Here is an 18,813-nt window from a genome sequence, read left to right as displayed (position 1 = left end):
TTTAATGTGGCTGCAAGTGCTTTAACTCTGACCCACTATTTGCTTATTGCTATTGCCCATTCACTCCAAGATGTTTCTATCCTAATAATTTCGATGTGACTAAATAATTACTTCATAACCAGGTCTTTGTAACTTATTTTTTCCTTTGTCTTTGTTGATGTATGCATTTTGCCTTCAGCTGTGAATCTGACTGCAGATGGATTAGATGAAGTTTCAGTCTTACCTTAGCTTATTTTTCTTCCTTTCTTTTCATTCCTTGTTGACATCTCTCCAGCTGTCACTCCTTGTTCATTTCAATTCCATACACATAAAAGCTAGTATCTTGATGTGTCTTTGGTAAACTTGAGGGAATTCAAAACTAATTGCATGTGTCATAACATGTTATGTTTTAAGTCTCCAAATTCTGTTTTAAGTCTGCATATGCTGAGCTGCATTGACTTGCACAGCCTCAAGATTCTGTAACATTAAATGAGGTGTGTAACTATAAATTTTAGTGGGCTATTTATTCTGGTATATATCACCATACTGGCACATCCTTATGAAGAATACATGGAGTCATATAGCATAGAAGCAGGTTCTTTGGGACACCCATGAAGCATCTATTATTGCATCAATCTTACCCTAACCTCATGTTTGCTCCATTCTCCCTGCATTTGTATCAACTCTTCCAGAATATGCAGTTAAATATTAGCTCATGGGTAGAACAGTTTTACAAGAAACTGGTTTGACATACGTATCTTATGTTAATACCTATTCAAATAGATAAGTTGAATCCACTCATGATTAGCCTGAAATTGAGGGTGAGTATGAACATATTTTTAAAAAAAAAGAAAATATTGAGCCACTCAATCCTTTGAATTTGCTTTGCCCTTCAGTAATACAAAGACTGGTTTGAGTGTAAATGCCACAACATTCCCGTCTGTCCCCCTCCATTTCTGCTAGTAACATTAAAGCCTCTTGCTTATTGATAATCCACCCTAAAAATAATTCAGACTGCCTCTACTGTCCTTTTGGGAAAGAGTTCCAGAGACTTGCAATGTTCTGCATGAGGGAGGTGGGAGCCTTATTTTGTATAAATGGGGGTTTTTATTTATGTCTGCTCTAAGTTATACAAGGTATACTCCAGGCTACTGTGGGAAGTGAAGGCGGAGATTGCTGAGCCTCTGGCCATGATCTTTGCATCATCAGTAAGGTGGAAAAAGTACCAGAGGATTGAAAGGTTGCAAATGTTGTTCCCTTGTTCAAGAAAGGGAGTAGAGATAACCCAGGACATTATAGACCAGTGAGTCTGACTTCAGTGGTCGGTAAGTTGTTGAAGATCCTGAGAGGCAGGATTTATGAGCATTTGGAGAGACATAACCTGGTTAAGGATAGTCAGCATTGGCTTTGTCAAGGGCAGGTCGTTCCTTACGAGCCTGATTGAATTATTTTGAGGATGTAACAAAACACCCTGATGAAGGTAGAGCAGTGGATGTAGTGTATATGAATTTCAGTAAGGGGTATTTGATAAGGTGCCCCATGCAAGGCTCATTCAGAAAGTAAGGAGGTGTGAGATCCAAGGAGACCTTGCTTTGTGGATCCAGAACTGGCTTGTCCACAGAAGGTGGTTATAGGTGATTTGTATTCTGCATGGTGGACAGTGACCAGTTGTGTTCTACCTGGATCTGTTCTGAGACCCCTCCTGTTTGTGATTTTTATGAATGACCTGGATGAAGAAGTAGACGGGTGGTTTAGTAATTTTGCTGATGACACAAAAGTTGGGAGTGTTGTGGATAGTCTGGAGGGTTGTCAGAGGTTACAGCAGGACATCGATAGGATGCAGAACTGGGCTGAGGAGTGGCAAGTGGAGTTCATTTATTTTGGTAGGTTAAATTTGAAGACAGAATATAATATTAATGGTAAGAATCTTGGCAGTGTGGAGGATCAGCGAGATTTTGGAGTCCGTGTCCATGGGTTACTCAAAGCTGCTGGGCAGGTTGACAGTGTTGTTAAGAAGGCATGTGGTATGATGGCCTTCATCAACTGTGAGATTGAGTTCAAGAGCTGTCAGGTAACATTAAGGCTATATAAGACTTGGTTAGACCCCACTTGGAGTATTGTGTTCTGTTCTAGTCACCTCACGACAGGAAGGATGTGAATATTATAGAGAGAGTGCAGAAGAGATTTATAAGGATGTTGCCTGGATTGGGGAGCATACCTTATGAGAATAGGTTGAGTGAACTTGGCCTTTTCTCCTTGGGGCGATGAAGGATGAGAGGTGACCTGTTAGAGGTGTATAAGATGATGTGAAGCATTGATGGTGTGGATAGGCAGAGGCTTTTTCTTGGACTGAAATGGCTAACGTGAGGGGGCATAGTTTTAAGGTGCTTGGAAGTAGTTATAAGGGGGATACAGAGGTAAGTTTTTCACACAGAGTGTGGTGGGTACATGGAATGCACTGCCAGGGACGGTGGTAGAGGTGGATGCAATAGGGTCTTTTAAGAGACTCTTAGATAGGTACATGGAGCTTAGAAAAACAGAGAGCTGTGTGGTAGGGAATTTCTAGGTAGTTTTCAGAGTTGGTTACATGGTCGGCACAACATTGTGGGCAAAAGGGCCTGTAATGTGCTGTAGATTTCTATGTTCTATGTTCTTTGTTAAGCTGATTTGCAATTTCTATTCAGGTGATCTTCGGGCATGCACGTACTGCAGAAAAATAGCTCTGAACTATGCACACTCCACAGACAGCAGCTCCATTGGTGAAGATCTCAACGTTTTAACTGACTCAACGTATTCTGTGTCTATGTTGGATCCCAATGAGCCTCGAACTCCTGTAACTGGACGGAAAATCAATAAAAATAATTTTTTGGAAGAGGACCTTGCTTGGCAGAGGTATAAAATATTTTTGGAACCAGTTTTTAAATAAATATTGTATTACATGTTTGAGTCAAGAGAGTCTTGTGAAAGATTCACCCCATTACGTTAATCTGACAAATATGTTTAATCTGCATTTTAATTAATCTGTTGATGCACAGCACAAGTTGTCAATAAAATGGTAAACTTTTTATGATCATATTTTTAAAATTGGGAAGATTCTTATGATTCCCACAACTGCCCCTCTTCAAAACTTAAAGTAAGTTCATTATCAGAGTGTGTTTATGTTACCATATGCTACCTTGAGATTCACTTTATTGTGGGTGTTTTTAGAAAGAAGAAATATAATAGAATATTTTGAAAAATTATACATAAATAGACAAAGACTGGCAAAAACCTAATGTGCATTAGAAGACAAACTGCAGATAAAGGTAATACTGTGAACACTAGTTGTAAAGAGTCCTTGAAAGTGTGTCTGTAGGTTGTAGAATCAGTTCAGAGTCATGGTGCATGAAGTTATTCATGCAGGTTCAGAAGCCTGATGGTTGCAGCATAATAACTGTTCCTGAACCTAGTGGTATGGGACATGAGGCATCTGTACCTCCTGCCCGATGGCCTTGTAAATGTACTCAATGGTGGGGCGGGCGTCGCTTGTGATGGACTGGGTTGTATCCATCACTTCCTGTAGTCTTCCATTCTTGGCCATTGGCGTTTCCATACCAGTTAGGATACTCTTCACTGTGCAGCTGTAGAAAACTGTCATATGACATATTGAATATATGTAATCTTCTAAGAAAGTAGAGGTGTTGCCATGCCTTTTTTGTGATGACACTTGTGTGTTGGTCATAGAACGGATCCTCTAATGTGATCGTGTAATATTTCAGGGTTTTGTTATTTATATGTAGGAATAAATCAGTAAGAATAAAAAAATGTTCCATTCTTCTTGACACTGATCTTTAAAGTTAGCAGTAGATCTCAAAAATTTTTATATTTTGCAATGCTTTTGGACATTGTGCGTGCAATTTAAGAATAGCTGCTGCTGAAGTCTACATGAATTATTGAGAATTCATTGCAAGTGCTGTGTTTCATAATAAAATTAAAGAATTATGATGAAAATAGACATCATTGTAGGCTGTACGTGTAAAATCTCAACATAATATTAAAACAAAAATGAGGAGGTGGTGAGGAGAAGGCGTACAGGAGTGAGATAGATCAACTGGTAGAGTGGTGTTGTAACAACAGCTTTGCATTCAACATCATTAAGACCGAGGAATTGATTGTGGACCAGGAAAGGGAAGGTGAGAGAACACAAACCAGTCCTCATCAAGGGATCAGCAGTGAAAAGGGTGAGCAGTTTCAAGTTCCTGAGTGTCAACATCTTTGAAGATCGATCCTGGGCCCAGCATATTGATGCAATTACATAGAAGGCACAACAGCAGCTATATCTGGTTAGTTTAGGGAGATTTAGTATGTCACTAAGGACTCTTGGAAATTTCTACAGATGTTCTGTGGAGAGTATTCTAACTGATTGCATCACCATCTGATATAGAGGGGCCACTTCATATGATTGGATCAAGCTGCGGAAAGTTGCAAACTCAGCCAGCTCTATCGTGGGCACTAGCCTTCCCAGCATCAAGGACATCTTTGAAATGCTATGCTTTCAAAAGGTGGCGTCCATCATTAAGGACTGCCATTACCCAGGACATGTCTCTTCACATTGCTACTATCAAGGAGGAGGCACAGGAGCCGGAAGACGCACACTCAACATTTTGGGAACAACTTCTTCCCCTCTACCATCAGATTTCTGAATGGACAGTAAACCCATTCACACTACCTCACTATCTTTTTTTCCTTTGCTCTCTTTTTGCACTAATTTAATTTAATTTTTAAAAACAAATACTTATAACATAGTGTTTTATTTTTAGGTATTGCAGTGTACTTTTGCTGCAAAACAACAGATGTCACAACATATGCAGTGATATTAAACCTGTTTTCTGATTCTGATCTGTACAATTAAATGCCTCTGAAAGTAAGTCAATCTTGTACTTAGTGCATGCTCTTCAAAACCTCTTGAGATCACAAATTACTTAAGAGCTAATGAAATACTTTTGAACTGGATGTATTCTTATGATTAGAGAAATGCAGCATCTAGTTGTACTGTGAATAACAAATGATAGCGGCATTATTAAGCGTGATTATTTAGCTGATTGCAAGATAAACATGCCTTTTCTTTTACAAAAGAGCATAAGATCCCTTTTGTCACCAATAAAGTCAACAGGGTCTCAGTTTAAAGGCTCAGCCACATGATGGCACTTTCAACTATCATGTTGAACTGGATGTGAATAGATTTTTGTGTTTAACTTGAGAATGGGACCTGAACCCGTAAATATTATTGTGGAGGTAGATGTGAGAGAGCCACCTATTGACCCACTGAGCATTTTTCGTTATACAATCCAGTTGATAGTTAAATGCAGATTTATCATATGAAAATTATTGGAAGAGAGCCGTTCACTATTTTTGATAATCATTGATCTGTGAAACAAGTGAGTGATTATTTGTTAAATCATTCTACATTTTAGCATTCTCAGTATTAGTTGAAAAGCTTTTATTTTCAGTAGCAGTGAAGCCTTTATGGATCTGATGAATGTGTAACGGCCCTGCTGAGTCTTTCTCTTAATAACCCCTTGTTTATTTTAAGGCCTGCTGCTATTTTTGCTCTCGTGTTGAAGAAATGATTTAAGATATTCCTTTAATCAGATATTTTTTGTTTAGTCCAGGTTCTTTCTCAAACTAGGGGACAATGCTATTTTTAAAGTGCAAAGTTTCTTCTTTTTTCATTTCTTGCATTCACCTGTAACAAAAAATTTTACATTTTGATTGAATACCATACATGACCTAATTAAATTAAGGCAATATAGGGTAGGCTATGAAGTGAGCAAGACACAAAGTTGATACTCACTGTATTACTATCAAACCACGTGCTTTCAAGTATATGAACAGTACCATAAGAAAATTGTGATATTACACCTTCCAAATTGCAAATTGGGGTAGGAGCTAATGTTGATAATGCTGGTTAGATGTGTTAAAGTGCTGTATCGGTTTCAATATAGCCTTCAGGGAAGTGAACCAGAAAAAGCATCCAGTCCAGGTGGGGTACCTGGCTTAGTACTAAAGACCTGTGCTAATCAACTAGCGGGATGTTCATTGAGATCTTTAGTCTCTCACTTTGGCAATCTGAGGTAACCGCTTGCTTCAAGCAGGCTTCAATTATACCTGTGCCCAAGAAGAACATGGTAAGTTGTCTCAATGACTTTCATACAGTAACACTTGTATCCATGGTGATGAAGTGATTTGAGAGGTTAGTGATGAGATATAGCAACTCCTGTCTGAGAAATGACTTTGATCTGCTCTAATTTGCCTACTGGAGCAGTAGGTCCACAGCAGATATCATTTCATTGGCTCTTCTCTCAACCCTGGAACATCTGAACAGCAGAGGTGCATAGATCAGGATGTTGTTCACTGACTACAGCTCGGCATTCAATACCATCATCCCCTCAAAGCTAATCAATATCTCCTGTGTAATTGGATCCTCGATTTCCTCACTTGCAGATCTCAGTCAGTTCAGATTGACAACAACACTCCCTCCATGATTTTCATCAATACAGGTGCACCACAAGACTGTATGCTTAGCCCCCTGCTCTACTCACTTTTGATTGTGTGACCAAGCAGAGCTCCAACGCCATATCCGAGTTTGTTGATGAAACCACTTTATAGGCCGAATCAAAGGTGGTCAACAACTATAAATTCCTCAGTGTTTTAATTTCAGAGGACCTGTCCTGGGCCTGGCACATAAGTGCAATTATGAAGAAAGTATGGCAATGCCTCTACTTACAATAGGAGTTTGCATGGATTCAGTGTGACATCTAAATCTTTGACGAACTGCTATAGATGTGTGGTGGATAGTACATTGACTTGCTGCATCACAGCCTGGTAAGGAAACACCAATGCCCTTGAATGGAAAATCCTACCAAAAAGTAGTGGATATGGCCCAGTCCATCATGGGTAAAGCCCTCCCTACCATTGAGCACATCTCTGGAAGTGACCCTGAGTGTAAGTTTTGTATTTTTAGTTCATTTGTATTCTGACCATCAGAAAACTAGAATTTGCTTTCTCACATGCAAGATTGCTGCAATTTTGCAGAGAAGGGAAAGCAATTTTTTTTTTGTTTTCTGATCAGCTTTAGAGTCGCTTCCTCATGCTTTCTCCTGGACTAGATCTCTATCTCAAAGCAGTTAGGTTTACCCAAAACAAAGTGCTTCAAATGATGTGACAAAGTCCATGCTTAACTTGTTTGCACACATTGTTTCCAGCTGAATTGGTTCATGGCTGCCTGGCCTGCCCTCGTGCCATTCAACATCTGCAAGCTGCATTATTTGTGTATCATTTACTGATTATAACAATCAATGATTATTTTTGTATGCATTGCAACAATGTGATCTATGAACTGTCTAGTAAATAAGTATTCTGGATGAAATTTCCACAGTGTCTTTTTGGTTAGTTCGCAGCTTTTTCATACATACCTATGCCTTTTACCTGAAGGAGGCTCATGTCATGTAAGTAGCACATGAAGTTTCCATTTAAGGCCATAATAGTATCAGATGTCCAGTAACGTGGTTAATGTTATGCTTTGTAATTTCAAAACATTAAACTAATTCGAAGGAAAACAAGATAACTGAGGTGCGATCATTTTTACTTTCGCGAGGTGCGCATGTATGTCGTGGTAGCATCATGTCATAAGCAATTGATGTATTTTTGCATATAAACCTATAATGAATTATTTAAGCAAACAAGAATGCTTATTCAAACAAGGTATTTATAATATTACTAAAATATTACTGATTTGTTAAATACGCAACGGTTAAGGGTGAAGATTTTAGAGGTTTTGGGGCTTAAAAGTGTGATGGTATGTAAAAGCAAAGTATCATAATTAATTTGTACACATATTCCTGATTACTGTGGGCCAGTCTCTATATACCCTTTCAAGGAGGCCAAATGTTATGAATGCTATCAACTAATAATTGGGACATTCATAAACTATGCAGGATCAGAAGCAGGTTTAATATCACTGGTATATGTTGTGAAATACATTGCTTTGTGACAGCAGTACATTCTTATACTAAGTAAAAAATATTATAAGATTACAATAAGAAATTATATTAAAAATTTAAATTAAATAAGAAGTTCAGAAGAGGGCATAAAAAGGGAAAAAAAAGTAGTACTTGGATTTATTGTCTATTCAGAAATCTGATGGAGGAGAACAAGCTGTTCCTAAAATGTTGGATATGTGTCTTCAGGTTCTTGTACGTCCTTGATGGTAGGAGTGAGAAGAGGGCATGTCTCATCCTTAATGACAGATGCCCCTTTTTTTTTGTGGCTTCAGCTTTTGAAGATGTTCTTGATGCAGTGGAGGCCACTGCCCATGATGGAGTTGATTGAGTTTGCAACTTTCTGCAGTTTTTTCTGATCTTGTGCAGTGGCTCCTCCATATCATATGGTGATGTAATCATTTAGAATGCTCTCCACGTACATATGTAGAAATTTGTGAGAGACTTTGTTCAAGTCCCCTCAAACTCCTAATGAAATATAGCCACCTTTGTAATTGCATCAGTATGTTGGGCCTAGGATAGTTCTTCAGAGATGTTGACACCCTGGAGCCTGAAACTGCTCACCCTTTCCACTGCTGATCCTACAATGAGGACTGGTGTGTGTGCGCCCTTGAATTCTTCTTCAGTCAGTTTCTTGTGTTACTGATGTCGAGCGCAAGGTTGTTGTTGTAACACCACTGTTGTTGCAACCAGCTGATCTGCCTCACTTCTGTACACCACCTCGTCACCATCTGACATTTGGCTGGCAAATTTATAGATGGTGTTTAAGCTGTACATAGCAAGCACAGTCGTTGGTGTAGAGCAGTGGGCTAAACATGCAACCTTGAGATGGGCCCTTGTTAATTGTCAACGAGGAGGAGATGTTATTTTCGATCAGCAATGACTGATCTCCCATTGAAGTCAAGGATCCAGTTGCAGAGGGAAGTACAGAGGTCTAGATTTTGGAGCTTGTTGATTTTTACTGAAGGCATGATGCTGTTGAATGCAGAGCTGTAAACAATAAACAGCAGCCTAATGTAGGTACTGCTATTGTGCAGGTGACCCAAGGTCGAGTAGAGAGCCAGTGAGATTGCATCTGTTGTAGACCTATTGTGACTAAAGGAAAATTGCAGTGAGTCCAGGTCTTTGCTTAGGTGGGAGTTGATTCTGGCCATGACTAACCTCTCAAAGCACTTCTCGCAGATATGAGTGCAACTGGCCGATAGTTGCTGAGGCTACTCGCCCTCCTTGGCGTTGGTATGATTGTTACCCTTTTGAAGCAGGTGGGAATCTCCGACTCCAGCAGTGAGAGATTGAAGATGTCCTTGAACAACCTGCCAGCTGGTTGGCACAGATTTTCAATGCCCGTCAGATAAGCCATCAGGGCCTGAATCCTTGTGAAGGTTACCTTCATGAAAGATGTTTTGATGTTGGCCTCCGAGACAGATCACAAGATGCTGAAGGAATTGCACAGGTGTAGTTTTATTCTCTGTATCAAAGCACGCACAAAATAGCCTTCTGTGGGTCACACCTGCAGTACTTGTATAGTTCTGGATCACTGGTCTTGAATGCCACAGATCTAGCCCTCAGCAGACTGCAAATCTCTTGGTTGGGTATGTTTTGGTTTGGGTACATTTGGTATGTTCTTGAAGCCAAACTTTTATCCATACACACACGAAGAAATCTGCAGATGCTGGAAATTCAAGCAACACACAAAAAATGCTGGTGAACGCAGCAGGCCGGGCAGGATTTATAGGAAGAGGTACAGCTGACGTTTTGGACTGGGACCCTTCATCAGGACTAACTTTTTCAGTTAGTCCTGACGAAGGGTCTCGACCCGAAACATCGACTGTACCTCTTCCTATAGATGCTGCCTGGCCTGCTATGTTCACTAGCATTTTTTGTGTCTGTTGCTTGTTTTTATCCATACAGGTCTTGATTGAAGTCTGTGACAACTGTGGCTTATTCATGCAGATTGGAAGGCGAATCCCTGAATATGGTCCAGTCTACTGACTGAAAGCAGTCTTGTAAGTGCTCCTCCCCCTCTCTTGACCATACATTCTTGGTCCATGGGACTGGTGCTGCAACCTTTAGTCTCTACCTATATGCCAGGAGTAGTACAGCTGGGTGATCAGCCTTTCCAAAGAGTGGCTGTGGGGTAGCACGGTAAGCATTCTTGTTGATGGTGTAACAGTGGTCAAGTGTGTTGGATCCTCTGGTTCCACAGGTGATATGTTGGTGGTAGTTGTTCAGAGATGTCTTCAAGCTGGCCTGGTTCAAATTCCCTGCAATGATAGGGAAGACATCGGGTGCCCTGTTTCATGACTGCTGATCACAGTACTTTGCTCCTCCATTGCTGCCTGAGATTGGCCTGAGGTAGAATCTCACTAGGATGATGGTGGAAAACTCCCTCGGCAGATAAAATAGATGATACTTGACTGCTGGATGTTTTAGGTCGGTTGAGCAGGACTGAGACAGAACCATCATGTCTGTGCAGCACAATGAGTTAATCATGAAGCACACACTCTCTCCTCTGACTTTTAAATGACTCAACTAACCTATCTTTATGATGAAGCTATTGGGCTGCAGCGCTGGGTCCAAAATGGCAAGGGTTAGCCATGTTTCTATGAAGTAAAGTACACATTAGTCCCTAGTGTCCCTCTGGTACTACAGTCCTGCTCTGAGGTCTTCAACTTTATTCTCCAGAGACTGTACATTTGTCGGCAGGATTGTTAACAGTGGAGGGTATAATGTCTCTGCTGTTCAGTTGTACCTGAGCCCAGCACTCCTCCCTGCTTCATTTTTCTTCAGGGGGAACTACACTCGCAACCTGAGTTTGCTGTCTGGAGTTCGTTGATTTGAGGATTGAAAGTTTTTTTTTAATGTCTTAGAACATTTACAAGAGCTATATACCTTATCTAACATAATTATTTAGTGGCTATTATTGGGTTGGAAGTGAATAATAATTACAACAAAGATCCTTGAGTTTTTCTTCAATTACACCTCTTGCTGGTAATGCATTAGTGATCAAAAAAGCCTACCTATTAACTCACAATTTTGTATAAGGACAGGCAAAATTAAGCAAATTAATTGAATGATATCTGAACACAGTTGCTTTTGATTTGCAATTTTAAATATATATGATTCATCTGTTTACTATTAATATATTTCTAATAGACACATCCAACTGATTATATGTTTTTTTTTAATTAGCTTGGGTCATCAGGACTCGCAGAATAATGCCTTGACATCACGTCTCACAGCAGTACAAGAAGATGTAGGAATGTCACCTGCACGTAAAAGGTACATGAGAGAAGAATCAGAACTTTGTTCTTGCTTCTTGTAATATTTTTATATTTGTGATTTTTTTCCTGTGTAAATGATTGCAATTTAAAGATTAATGAAAAAGATGCAAAATGTTGGAAGTATTCAGCAGAATGGGCAGCATCCATAGGGAGGGAAGCAAAATTAAGATTTCAGGTCAATGACCCTTCATCACCTGCTCAGCATTATCCATTTACAGTTTTCCCCCGCCATCCGAAGGTAGAGAGTGCCTATGAAACGGTTCGTAAGCTGAAATGTCATAAAGCGAAGAAGCAATTACCATTTATTTATATGGGAAAATATTGTGAGCGTTTGCAGACCCAAAAATAACCTACCAAATAACATATAAAACCTAAAATAACAGTAACATATAGTAAAAGCAGGAATGATATGATAAATACACAGCCTATATAAAGTAGAAATACTTCTCTACAACGATTGCCTGCACTGATCTCCGTAGCGAAAATCTCACGCAAGCGCTGTTGGCATAAACGCGCTCTCCAGTAACCCTTAAGCAATGAAGCTGCCAAATCTACCAAGTGACACATAAAAACACAGAGCCTATATAAAGTAGAAATAATGTATGTACAGTATAGTATCACTTACTGGAATTGGGAAAACAGTGCCGAGCACACTGATGATGGTGCGTTAGACTGAGTCGTCACAGGCTGGGTGGTGCAGTGGCCCCCACCCTCCGGGCCACAGACTCGATACATTGCCATGAAGAACGCAGCAGTAGCCGGGAGGCACACAGCAAATCTTAAGAAAAAAGCCGAAATAAACATGCTAATTAATTAGGTGCTGCCCAGCACATAAATGTTGGCGCAGATCAGAGGCAATTGCCAATTGCGTCGCCTCTGATCTGGGCCGACAATTACGTGCTAGGCAGCACCTAATTAATTAGCATGTTTATTTAGGCTTTTTTCTTAAAGATGTGCTGTGTGCCTCCCAGCTACCGCTGCATTCTTCGCAAATCGGTACAGTATCTGTCCGGGGCCCGGGTGTTGGGGTGGTGGGACATGGGGGTGTCATCTCATCGTCGATCAGGGCAGGCAGCTCACCTTCTCCTATGACTGCCCGCCTTGATGTTGAAGGTCGAGGTTCATCGTCTGCTGTGGCTGATGAGGAAGGCTTGCTTGACTGCTGAGCCTCGCGCATTTTTCTATCATACAGTTGTTTGTAAGCACTCAAAGCATCCTGCAAATATCCCCTAAACCTACGTACCCTTTCAAAGTTAAAGTCGTACTTTATCATTGCAGCGAAAATCTCACACAGTTGCTTCACTTTCTGCATTCGGTTTCGATTGTTATCCTTTCCTCGTCCAATTGCATCAGCTCTTCATCTATCAGTTCTTGGTCATGGGATGCTAAAACCTCTTCAACATCATCTTCGTCAACTTCCACAAGTCAAACTCACTTTGTCCTTGCTTCGTTCACCACGATCGAAATGCTTAATTATGTCTAGTTTTACGCTAAGCGTAACACCCTTACTCTTTCAGGCTTTTCCAACACCTTAGAACTCATCTTGCTAACAGTTGCACAATGCAACGTGTTTAAGCAATGCCGTTCCGAATCCGGGGCAGAGCGGCTGCTCGAGGCGTGCGCAGATTTTTTTATCACGCGCTGCCTTTCTTCGTAACAGTGAAAACACCTTCTGAAGGCGAAAACAGGGTACTAATGTAGGTCTTTCGTAACAGTGAGGTTTCATAAAGCGAACGTTCAAAAAGCGGGGGACACCTGTATATTTCAGATTTCAAGACCCTTTCCCTAATAGTTTGCATGTAAAATAAATATGGAATTATTGATTCCTTTGTAAATGTCTCCCTTTCCACACAAGACCAATGTCTAATCCAATTTACTACCTTATCTTGACGGAACCTTCTTGACCAACCCCCTATGCGGGACCTTGTCAGATGCCTTGCTGAAGTCCATGTAGACGCCATCCACTGGGGACTTCCGGTAGCGCTCATGGAGTGAAGTCGCGTTCTTGACTCGCTCCATTACCTCTGAGTTTTTTTTCTCTATGGTCAGCTATACTTTAATTAACCATTAAGGCATCAATTTTTACAATACTTTGAATTAAACTGAATTCTCTGACAATTGGATGATACTTAGATCTGCTATGTCTAAGAACGGGAAAAACGGCAAGGATGGTAAACCTCCGGTTAAACCGAAAGCTACGGATCTCCCTCCGACTGAATCACCGGTGACTTTGAAAGCGATATCGGAGTTAATTCAGAGGGAAATTTCAACCTCTGTTAGGGAGATGATTCGTACGGAAATTGCAGGCTTTGTTAAAGACTTGATTCATGCGGAAATCTCAACTAATTTCCAGAAAATTGCCGATTTAATTGATAAGATGCAAACATGTATTGCGGAACATCAGTCGGCTATATCTGATCTTCAAAAATTCGCGCAACAAAGTGAGCTTAAGATGGGGAAAATCGAAGAAACAATTAATGTAATGAAGAAGAAACTTGACTTTTTGACTTTTAAAAACTCTGACTTGGAATCCAGAATGCGACGGCAGAATTTACGAATGATCGGCGTGAGAGAAGCCGTTGAAGCTAACAACCCCATGAAATATTTCTCTCAACTTTTAAAAGATGCATTCCCTACTGTATTTCCTGACCAACCACCGCTACTGGATCGTGTTCACAGAATCCCATCATACTCGTCTAGGTCAGATAGACCTAGGCATGTTATTTTACGTTTTCATTACTTTCAAGACAAGGAGAGACTGTTTCGATTCGCTCGATCTAAAGGTTTCATTGATTTTTCGGATCTTAAGTTCCGATTCGTGGAAGATTTCAGTAAACCAATCTGGGACCAACGGGTCCGTTACAGATCCGTGATGTCGGAATTCTATAAGATGGATTTAAGACCAGCGCTGCTGTACCCTGCACGTCTAAGGATTCGCATGTTAGATGGAGCCCTTCGTTTTTTTGATTCTCCATCGGATGCCCAGAGTTATCTGGATCAACTTTCATCTTCAACATCTTAATTGCCTTTTTTTTAATTTTCTCCGTTGATCGGAGGCTGTGAATTGGTTGGTTTTAACTTTTCTGTGCCCTATTTGGGCAGAAAAGTTTACTTTTGATTTCTTAATATGGCTGCTAAACTTTCTTTTTAACTGCGTCATTTCTTTCTTTTCCCAGGGGATTCTGGGTGGTTACTTCCCTTTTGTCATCTTACGTATTTCCTGTGCGGCCTTAAATTTTGTAGTTTTTTTAAAATTTTATTCTGTTTTGCTTTTTATAATCACTTTATGTTAATAATCCTATTTTTTTTTTGTTGCTGTGTCTATTCATGAGTTTGAGGTTTATTGTGGTTTTTTTTAATATATATTTTCCGGCTTTTGTTCTGTTCTGTGTGTATTCTAATTGAGCTAACTTTTTTTTTACTTATTTTTTTACTGTTTTACAATTAGCTGATCCTTTTCATATTTATACCTTTTTTTTAGGGAGCGTATACCGGAAGTCATGGGGGTAGTTTTAGCGCTTGCTTCTTTCTGGCGGGTCTGCTTTAGATTTTGCCTTGGGGTCTTGGGGTGGGGGGTGGTGGGAGGGGCTTCACGTTTTAGTTTGTTTTTCTTTGGGCTATATACATTATTGAAGTACTGGTTGCGTCCTTTTCCCCGGTATCTTTTGTATGTTCTGTTTCCTCTCCGGGTTTGTGGGTCGCGCCTATTGTCAATCCTCCTTGTTGTGGGTTGACTTTAGGATTTATGGAGTCTATTATTAATTTTGTCTCCTGGAATACTAATGGTCTTAATCATCCTATTAAAAGAAAAAAAGTTTTTAAAGTGTTCCGGAGACTTAAAGCACAAATTTTATTTTTACAAGAGACCCATGTACGGAAGGGGGACAGACTACGTTTTTTCAAATTCTGGAAGGGACAACAATTTCATTCGAACTCCAATGCTAAGATTCGAGGCGTCTCTATTTTTATAGATTCCTCAGTTACTTTTATACAACAGGATATTATCTCTGATCCGAATGGTAGATTTTTATTGGTTAGTGGTTTACTATTTAATAAAAAAGTAGTTTTGGTTAATGTTTATGCTCCTAATATGGATTGTCCGGAATTTTATAAATCATTGTTTGATCAGTTTCCGAATTTGAACGAGTTTTCATTGATTTGGGGCGGAGATCTTAATACCTGTTTATCTCCAGCTTTGGACCGTTCGGCTCCTTTACGGACTTTACCTAATAAATCTGCAAATTTGATTAATTTTTTCCTTTCTGATTCTGGGTCGACGGACATTTGGCGTTTTCTGCATCCTCAGGAAAAAGATTTTTCCTTTTTTTCACATGTTCATCATTCCTATTCAAGAATTGATTATTTTTTTATTGATTCTCGTCTCATTCCTTCAGTGATTAAATGTGATTATGATTCTATAACCATTTCGGATCATGCTCCACTTAAGCTTTCTATTAAAATTATGGCCAATATACCAAACAATAGACAATGGCGTTTTAATTCGCTGTTGCTTCAGGACTCGGACTTTGTTAATTTTATGAATGAACAGATTGAGCTTTTTTTTACAATTAACCATACAGAAGATATTTCGGTTAACACTCTTTGGGACACTTTTAAAGCCTATATTCGGGGTCAGATTATTTCGTATTCCGTTGCTTTGAGGAAGAAACAGAAGCAGGAGGAGATGGCAATTGTGGACAAGATTAAAGAAATTGATAAGAAATATGTTATGGCTCCTTCTGAGGAGCTATACAAACAAAGAACTGAACTTGAAATGGAACACAGTTTACTACTCTCGTCCTCGATTGTAAACCAATTAAAGAAAACAAGAAGTGATTTTTATGTTCACAGTGATAAAATTGGCAAGCTGCTGGCTAATCAATTGAAATCTAATTATGTTAAATCTCAAATCAATCAGATTTATAACCAAAATGATCGATTGATATTGGATCATGTGGGGATTAATTAAACCTTTTGTGATTTTTATTCTTCTTTATATCAATCAGAGTCTCCTCGAGATTCTAAACATATGAATGATTTTTTAGATAAGTTAGACTTCCCTCAGATTTCACAGGATATGTCTTCTTTATTAGATACTTCCATTACAATGGATGAGATTAAGAATGTTATTTTTTCTATGAATCTGGGGAAAGCTCCTGGCCCTGATGGGTTTACCGTTGAATTTTATAAATGTTTTGCTTCTTTATTGATTCCTTGGCTCTATAAGGTTTTTGAGGCTTCTTTGAAACTTGGTAAACTTCCGGAATCTTTTAATAGAGCATCAATTTCTTTAATACTAAAGAAGGATAAAGACCCTGCTCAATGTGCATCTTATAGACCAATATCTTTATTAAATGTTGATTCTAAAGTTTTCTCTAAGTTATTAGCAAATAGACTAGAAAAAGTACTTCCTTCTATTATTTCGGAAGACCAAACGGGTTTTATTAAAGGTCGTTACTCTTTTTATAATATTCGTACATTGTTAAATATCGTTTATACTCCCTCACAAAATGTTCCTGAGTGTGTTATTTCTTTAGATGCCGAGAAAGCTTTTGATAGAGTAGAATGGCCTTATTTATTTAAGGTGCTTGAAATGTTTAATTTTAGCTTGAAATTTATATCCTGGATTAAACTGTTATATCACTCCCCTGTAGCCTCGGTTCGTACTAACTCTTTAAACTCACCTTTTTTTCCTCTCTTTCGTGGTACTCGACAAGGCTGTCCTCTTAGTCCCCTATTATTTGATATTGCATTAGAACCTCTTGCAATTGCTATTCGAGAATCTTCAAATATTACTGGGATAACTCGGGGATTAAAGTCCCATAAATTATCACTCTATGCTGATGATTTACTTTTATATATTTCTAATCCTGAGAGATCTATTCCTGCTGTTTTAGAGTTATTAGCACAATTTGGTCTTTTCTCAGGTTATAAATTAAATCTTAGTAAGAGTGAACTTTTTCCGATTAATAAACATCTTCCCTTATATTATAAATTTCCATTTAAATTGATTAATAATTACCTTTCATATCTTGGGATTAAAATTACTTGTAAACATAAAGATTTATTTAAGACTAACTTTTTACCATTAATAGACCATATTACTCAACTTTCATCTAAATGGTTTCCCTTATATTTAACTTTGATTGGTCGTATTAATGCAGTTAAGATGTTTTTTTTGCCAAAATTTTTATATGTGTTTCAGGCATTACCAATTTTCGTTCCTAAATCTTTTTTTGATAAAGTCGACTCTAAAATTTCTTCATTTATTTGGCAGAATAAGAATCCGAGACTGGGTAGAATACATTTACAGAAAGCTAAGAGAGATGGAGGTTTAGCATTACCTAACTTTAGATTTTATTATTGGGCTATTAATATTCGACATATGAAATTTTGGTTACTTGACCGGGACATACTATCTATTCCTAAATGGGTAGCATTGGAATTACAATCTGTTCAGGGTTATACACTTGGTTCTATTTTAGGTTCATCTCTTCCTTTTGATTCGAAACGCCTTAAGCAGGTCTCTAACCCGATCGTTAAATATGCTTTGCGTATTTGGTTTCAATTCAGAAAATTTTTTGATCTTAATCAATTCGGGTTAGCGATTCCTATTTTAGGTAACATATTTTTTCCTCCCTCTTTTACGGATCGCGCTTTTCAAACTTGGAAGACTAAGGGTATTTTACGGTTTTTGGATTTATTTTTAGATGGTTCCCTTATGTCTTTTGAACAATTATCTAATAAATATAACTTATCAAGAATACATTTTTTTAGATATTTACAAGTTAGAAATTTCCTAAGTACTATACTTTCTTCCTTTCCAATGCTTCCTCCTATATATTCGATTTTTAGATTCGATAATTAACCTTAATCCATGTCAGAAAGGTGCATCGGCTATGATTTATAATATTATTATGAAACTTAGGAAAGCTCCATTTGATAAGATTAGGGTAGATTGGGAACAGGAATTGGGGCTTACCATTTCTGTGGATGATTGGGGGCAGATTTTACAATTAGTTAATACTTCCTCTATTTGTGCTAAACATTCCCTAATTCAATTTAAAGTGGTGCATAGAGCACATATGTCCAAAGATAAGTTAGCGCGTTTTTACACGCATATTAATCCTTTCTGTGATAGATGTTCGGGGCAGATAGCCTCTTTAACTCATATGTTTTGGTCTTGCCCTACTTTGGAAACTTTTTGGAGAGATATTTGCAATATTATTTCTAAGGTATTAAATATAGATATCTCTCCTCACCCTATTACTGCTATCTTTGGACTACCTAAAATTTCTAGTAATCTTTCCCCTTCAGCCCGTAGAATGATTGCATTTCTTACTTTGATGGCGAAAAGATGTATTTTACAACATTGGAAAGAGCTTAATGCTCCAACTACCTTTTTTTGGTTTTCTCAGACGATTTTATGTTTGAATCTGGAGAAAATTAGAAGTAACCTTTATGATTCTTCATTTAAATTTGAACAGATTTGGGGACCTTTTATTCGATAT

The 18,813-nt window shown here is 38.6% G+C and overlaps 1 protein-coding gene across 5 annotated transcripts in view; it reads left to right on the top strand.

Annotated features, from left to right (window-relative positions):
* Positions 1-18,813, top strand: part of pikfyve (phosphoinositide kinase, FYVE finger containing) — a 137,375-nt gene that overhangs the window by 22,303 nt on the left and 96,259 nt on the right. For 4 of the 5 annotated variants that reach the window (XM_063051848.1, XM_063051846.1, XM_063051845.1 and 1 more), the window contains exons 6-7: positions 2,664-2,871; positions 11,211-11,300. In XM_063051848.1, the coding sequence (XP_062907918.1) occupies positions 2,664-2,871; positions 11,211-11,300 (298 nt within the window). Of the gene's footprint in view, positions 1-2,663; positions 2,872-6,942; positions 7,467-11,210; positions 11,301-18,813 lie in introns of those variants that run through there. The other variant, XM_063051849.1, reaches the window with a different exon arrangement.

This window comes from Mobula hypostoma, chromosome 6 (genome assembly GCF_963921235.1).
Source record: "Mobula hypostoma chromosome 6, sMobHyp1.1, whole genome shotgun sequence".
Classification (NCBI taxonomy): domain Eukaryota; kingdom Metazoa; phylum Chordata; class Chondrichthyes; order Myliobatiformes; family Myliobatidae; genus Mobula; species Mobula hypostoma.
This window is presented reverse-complemented; position numbering and strand designations above follow the sequence as displayed.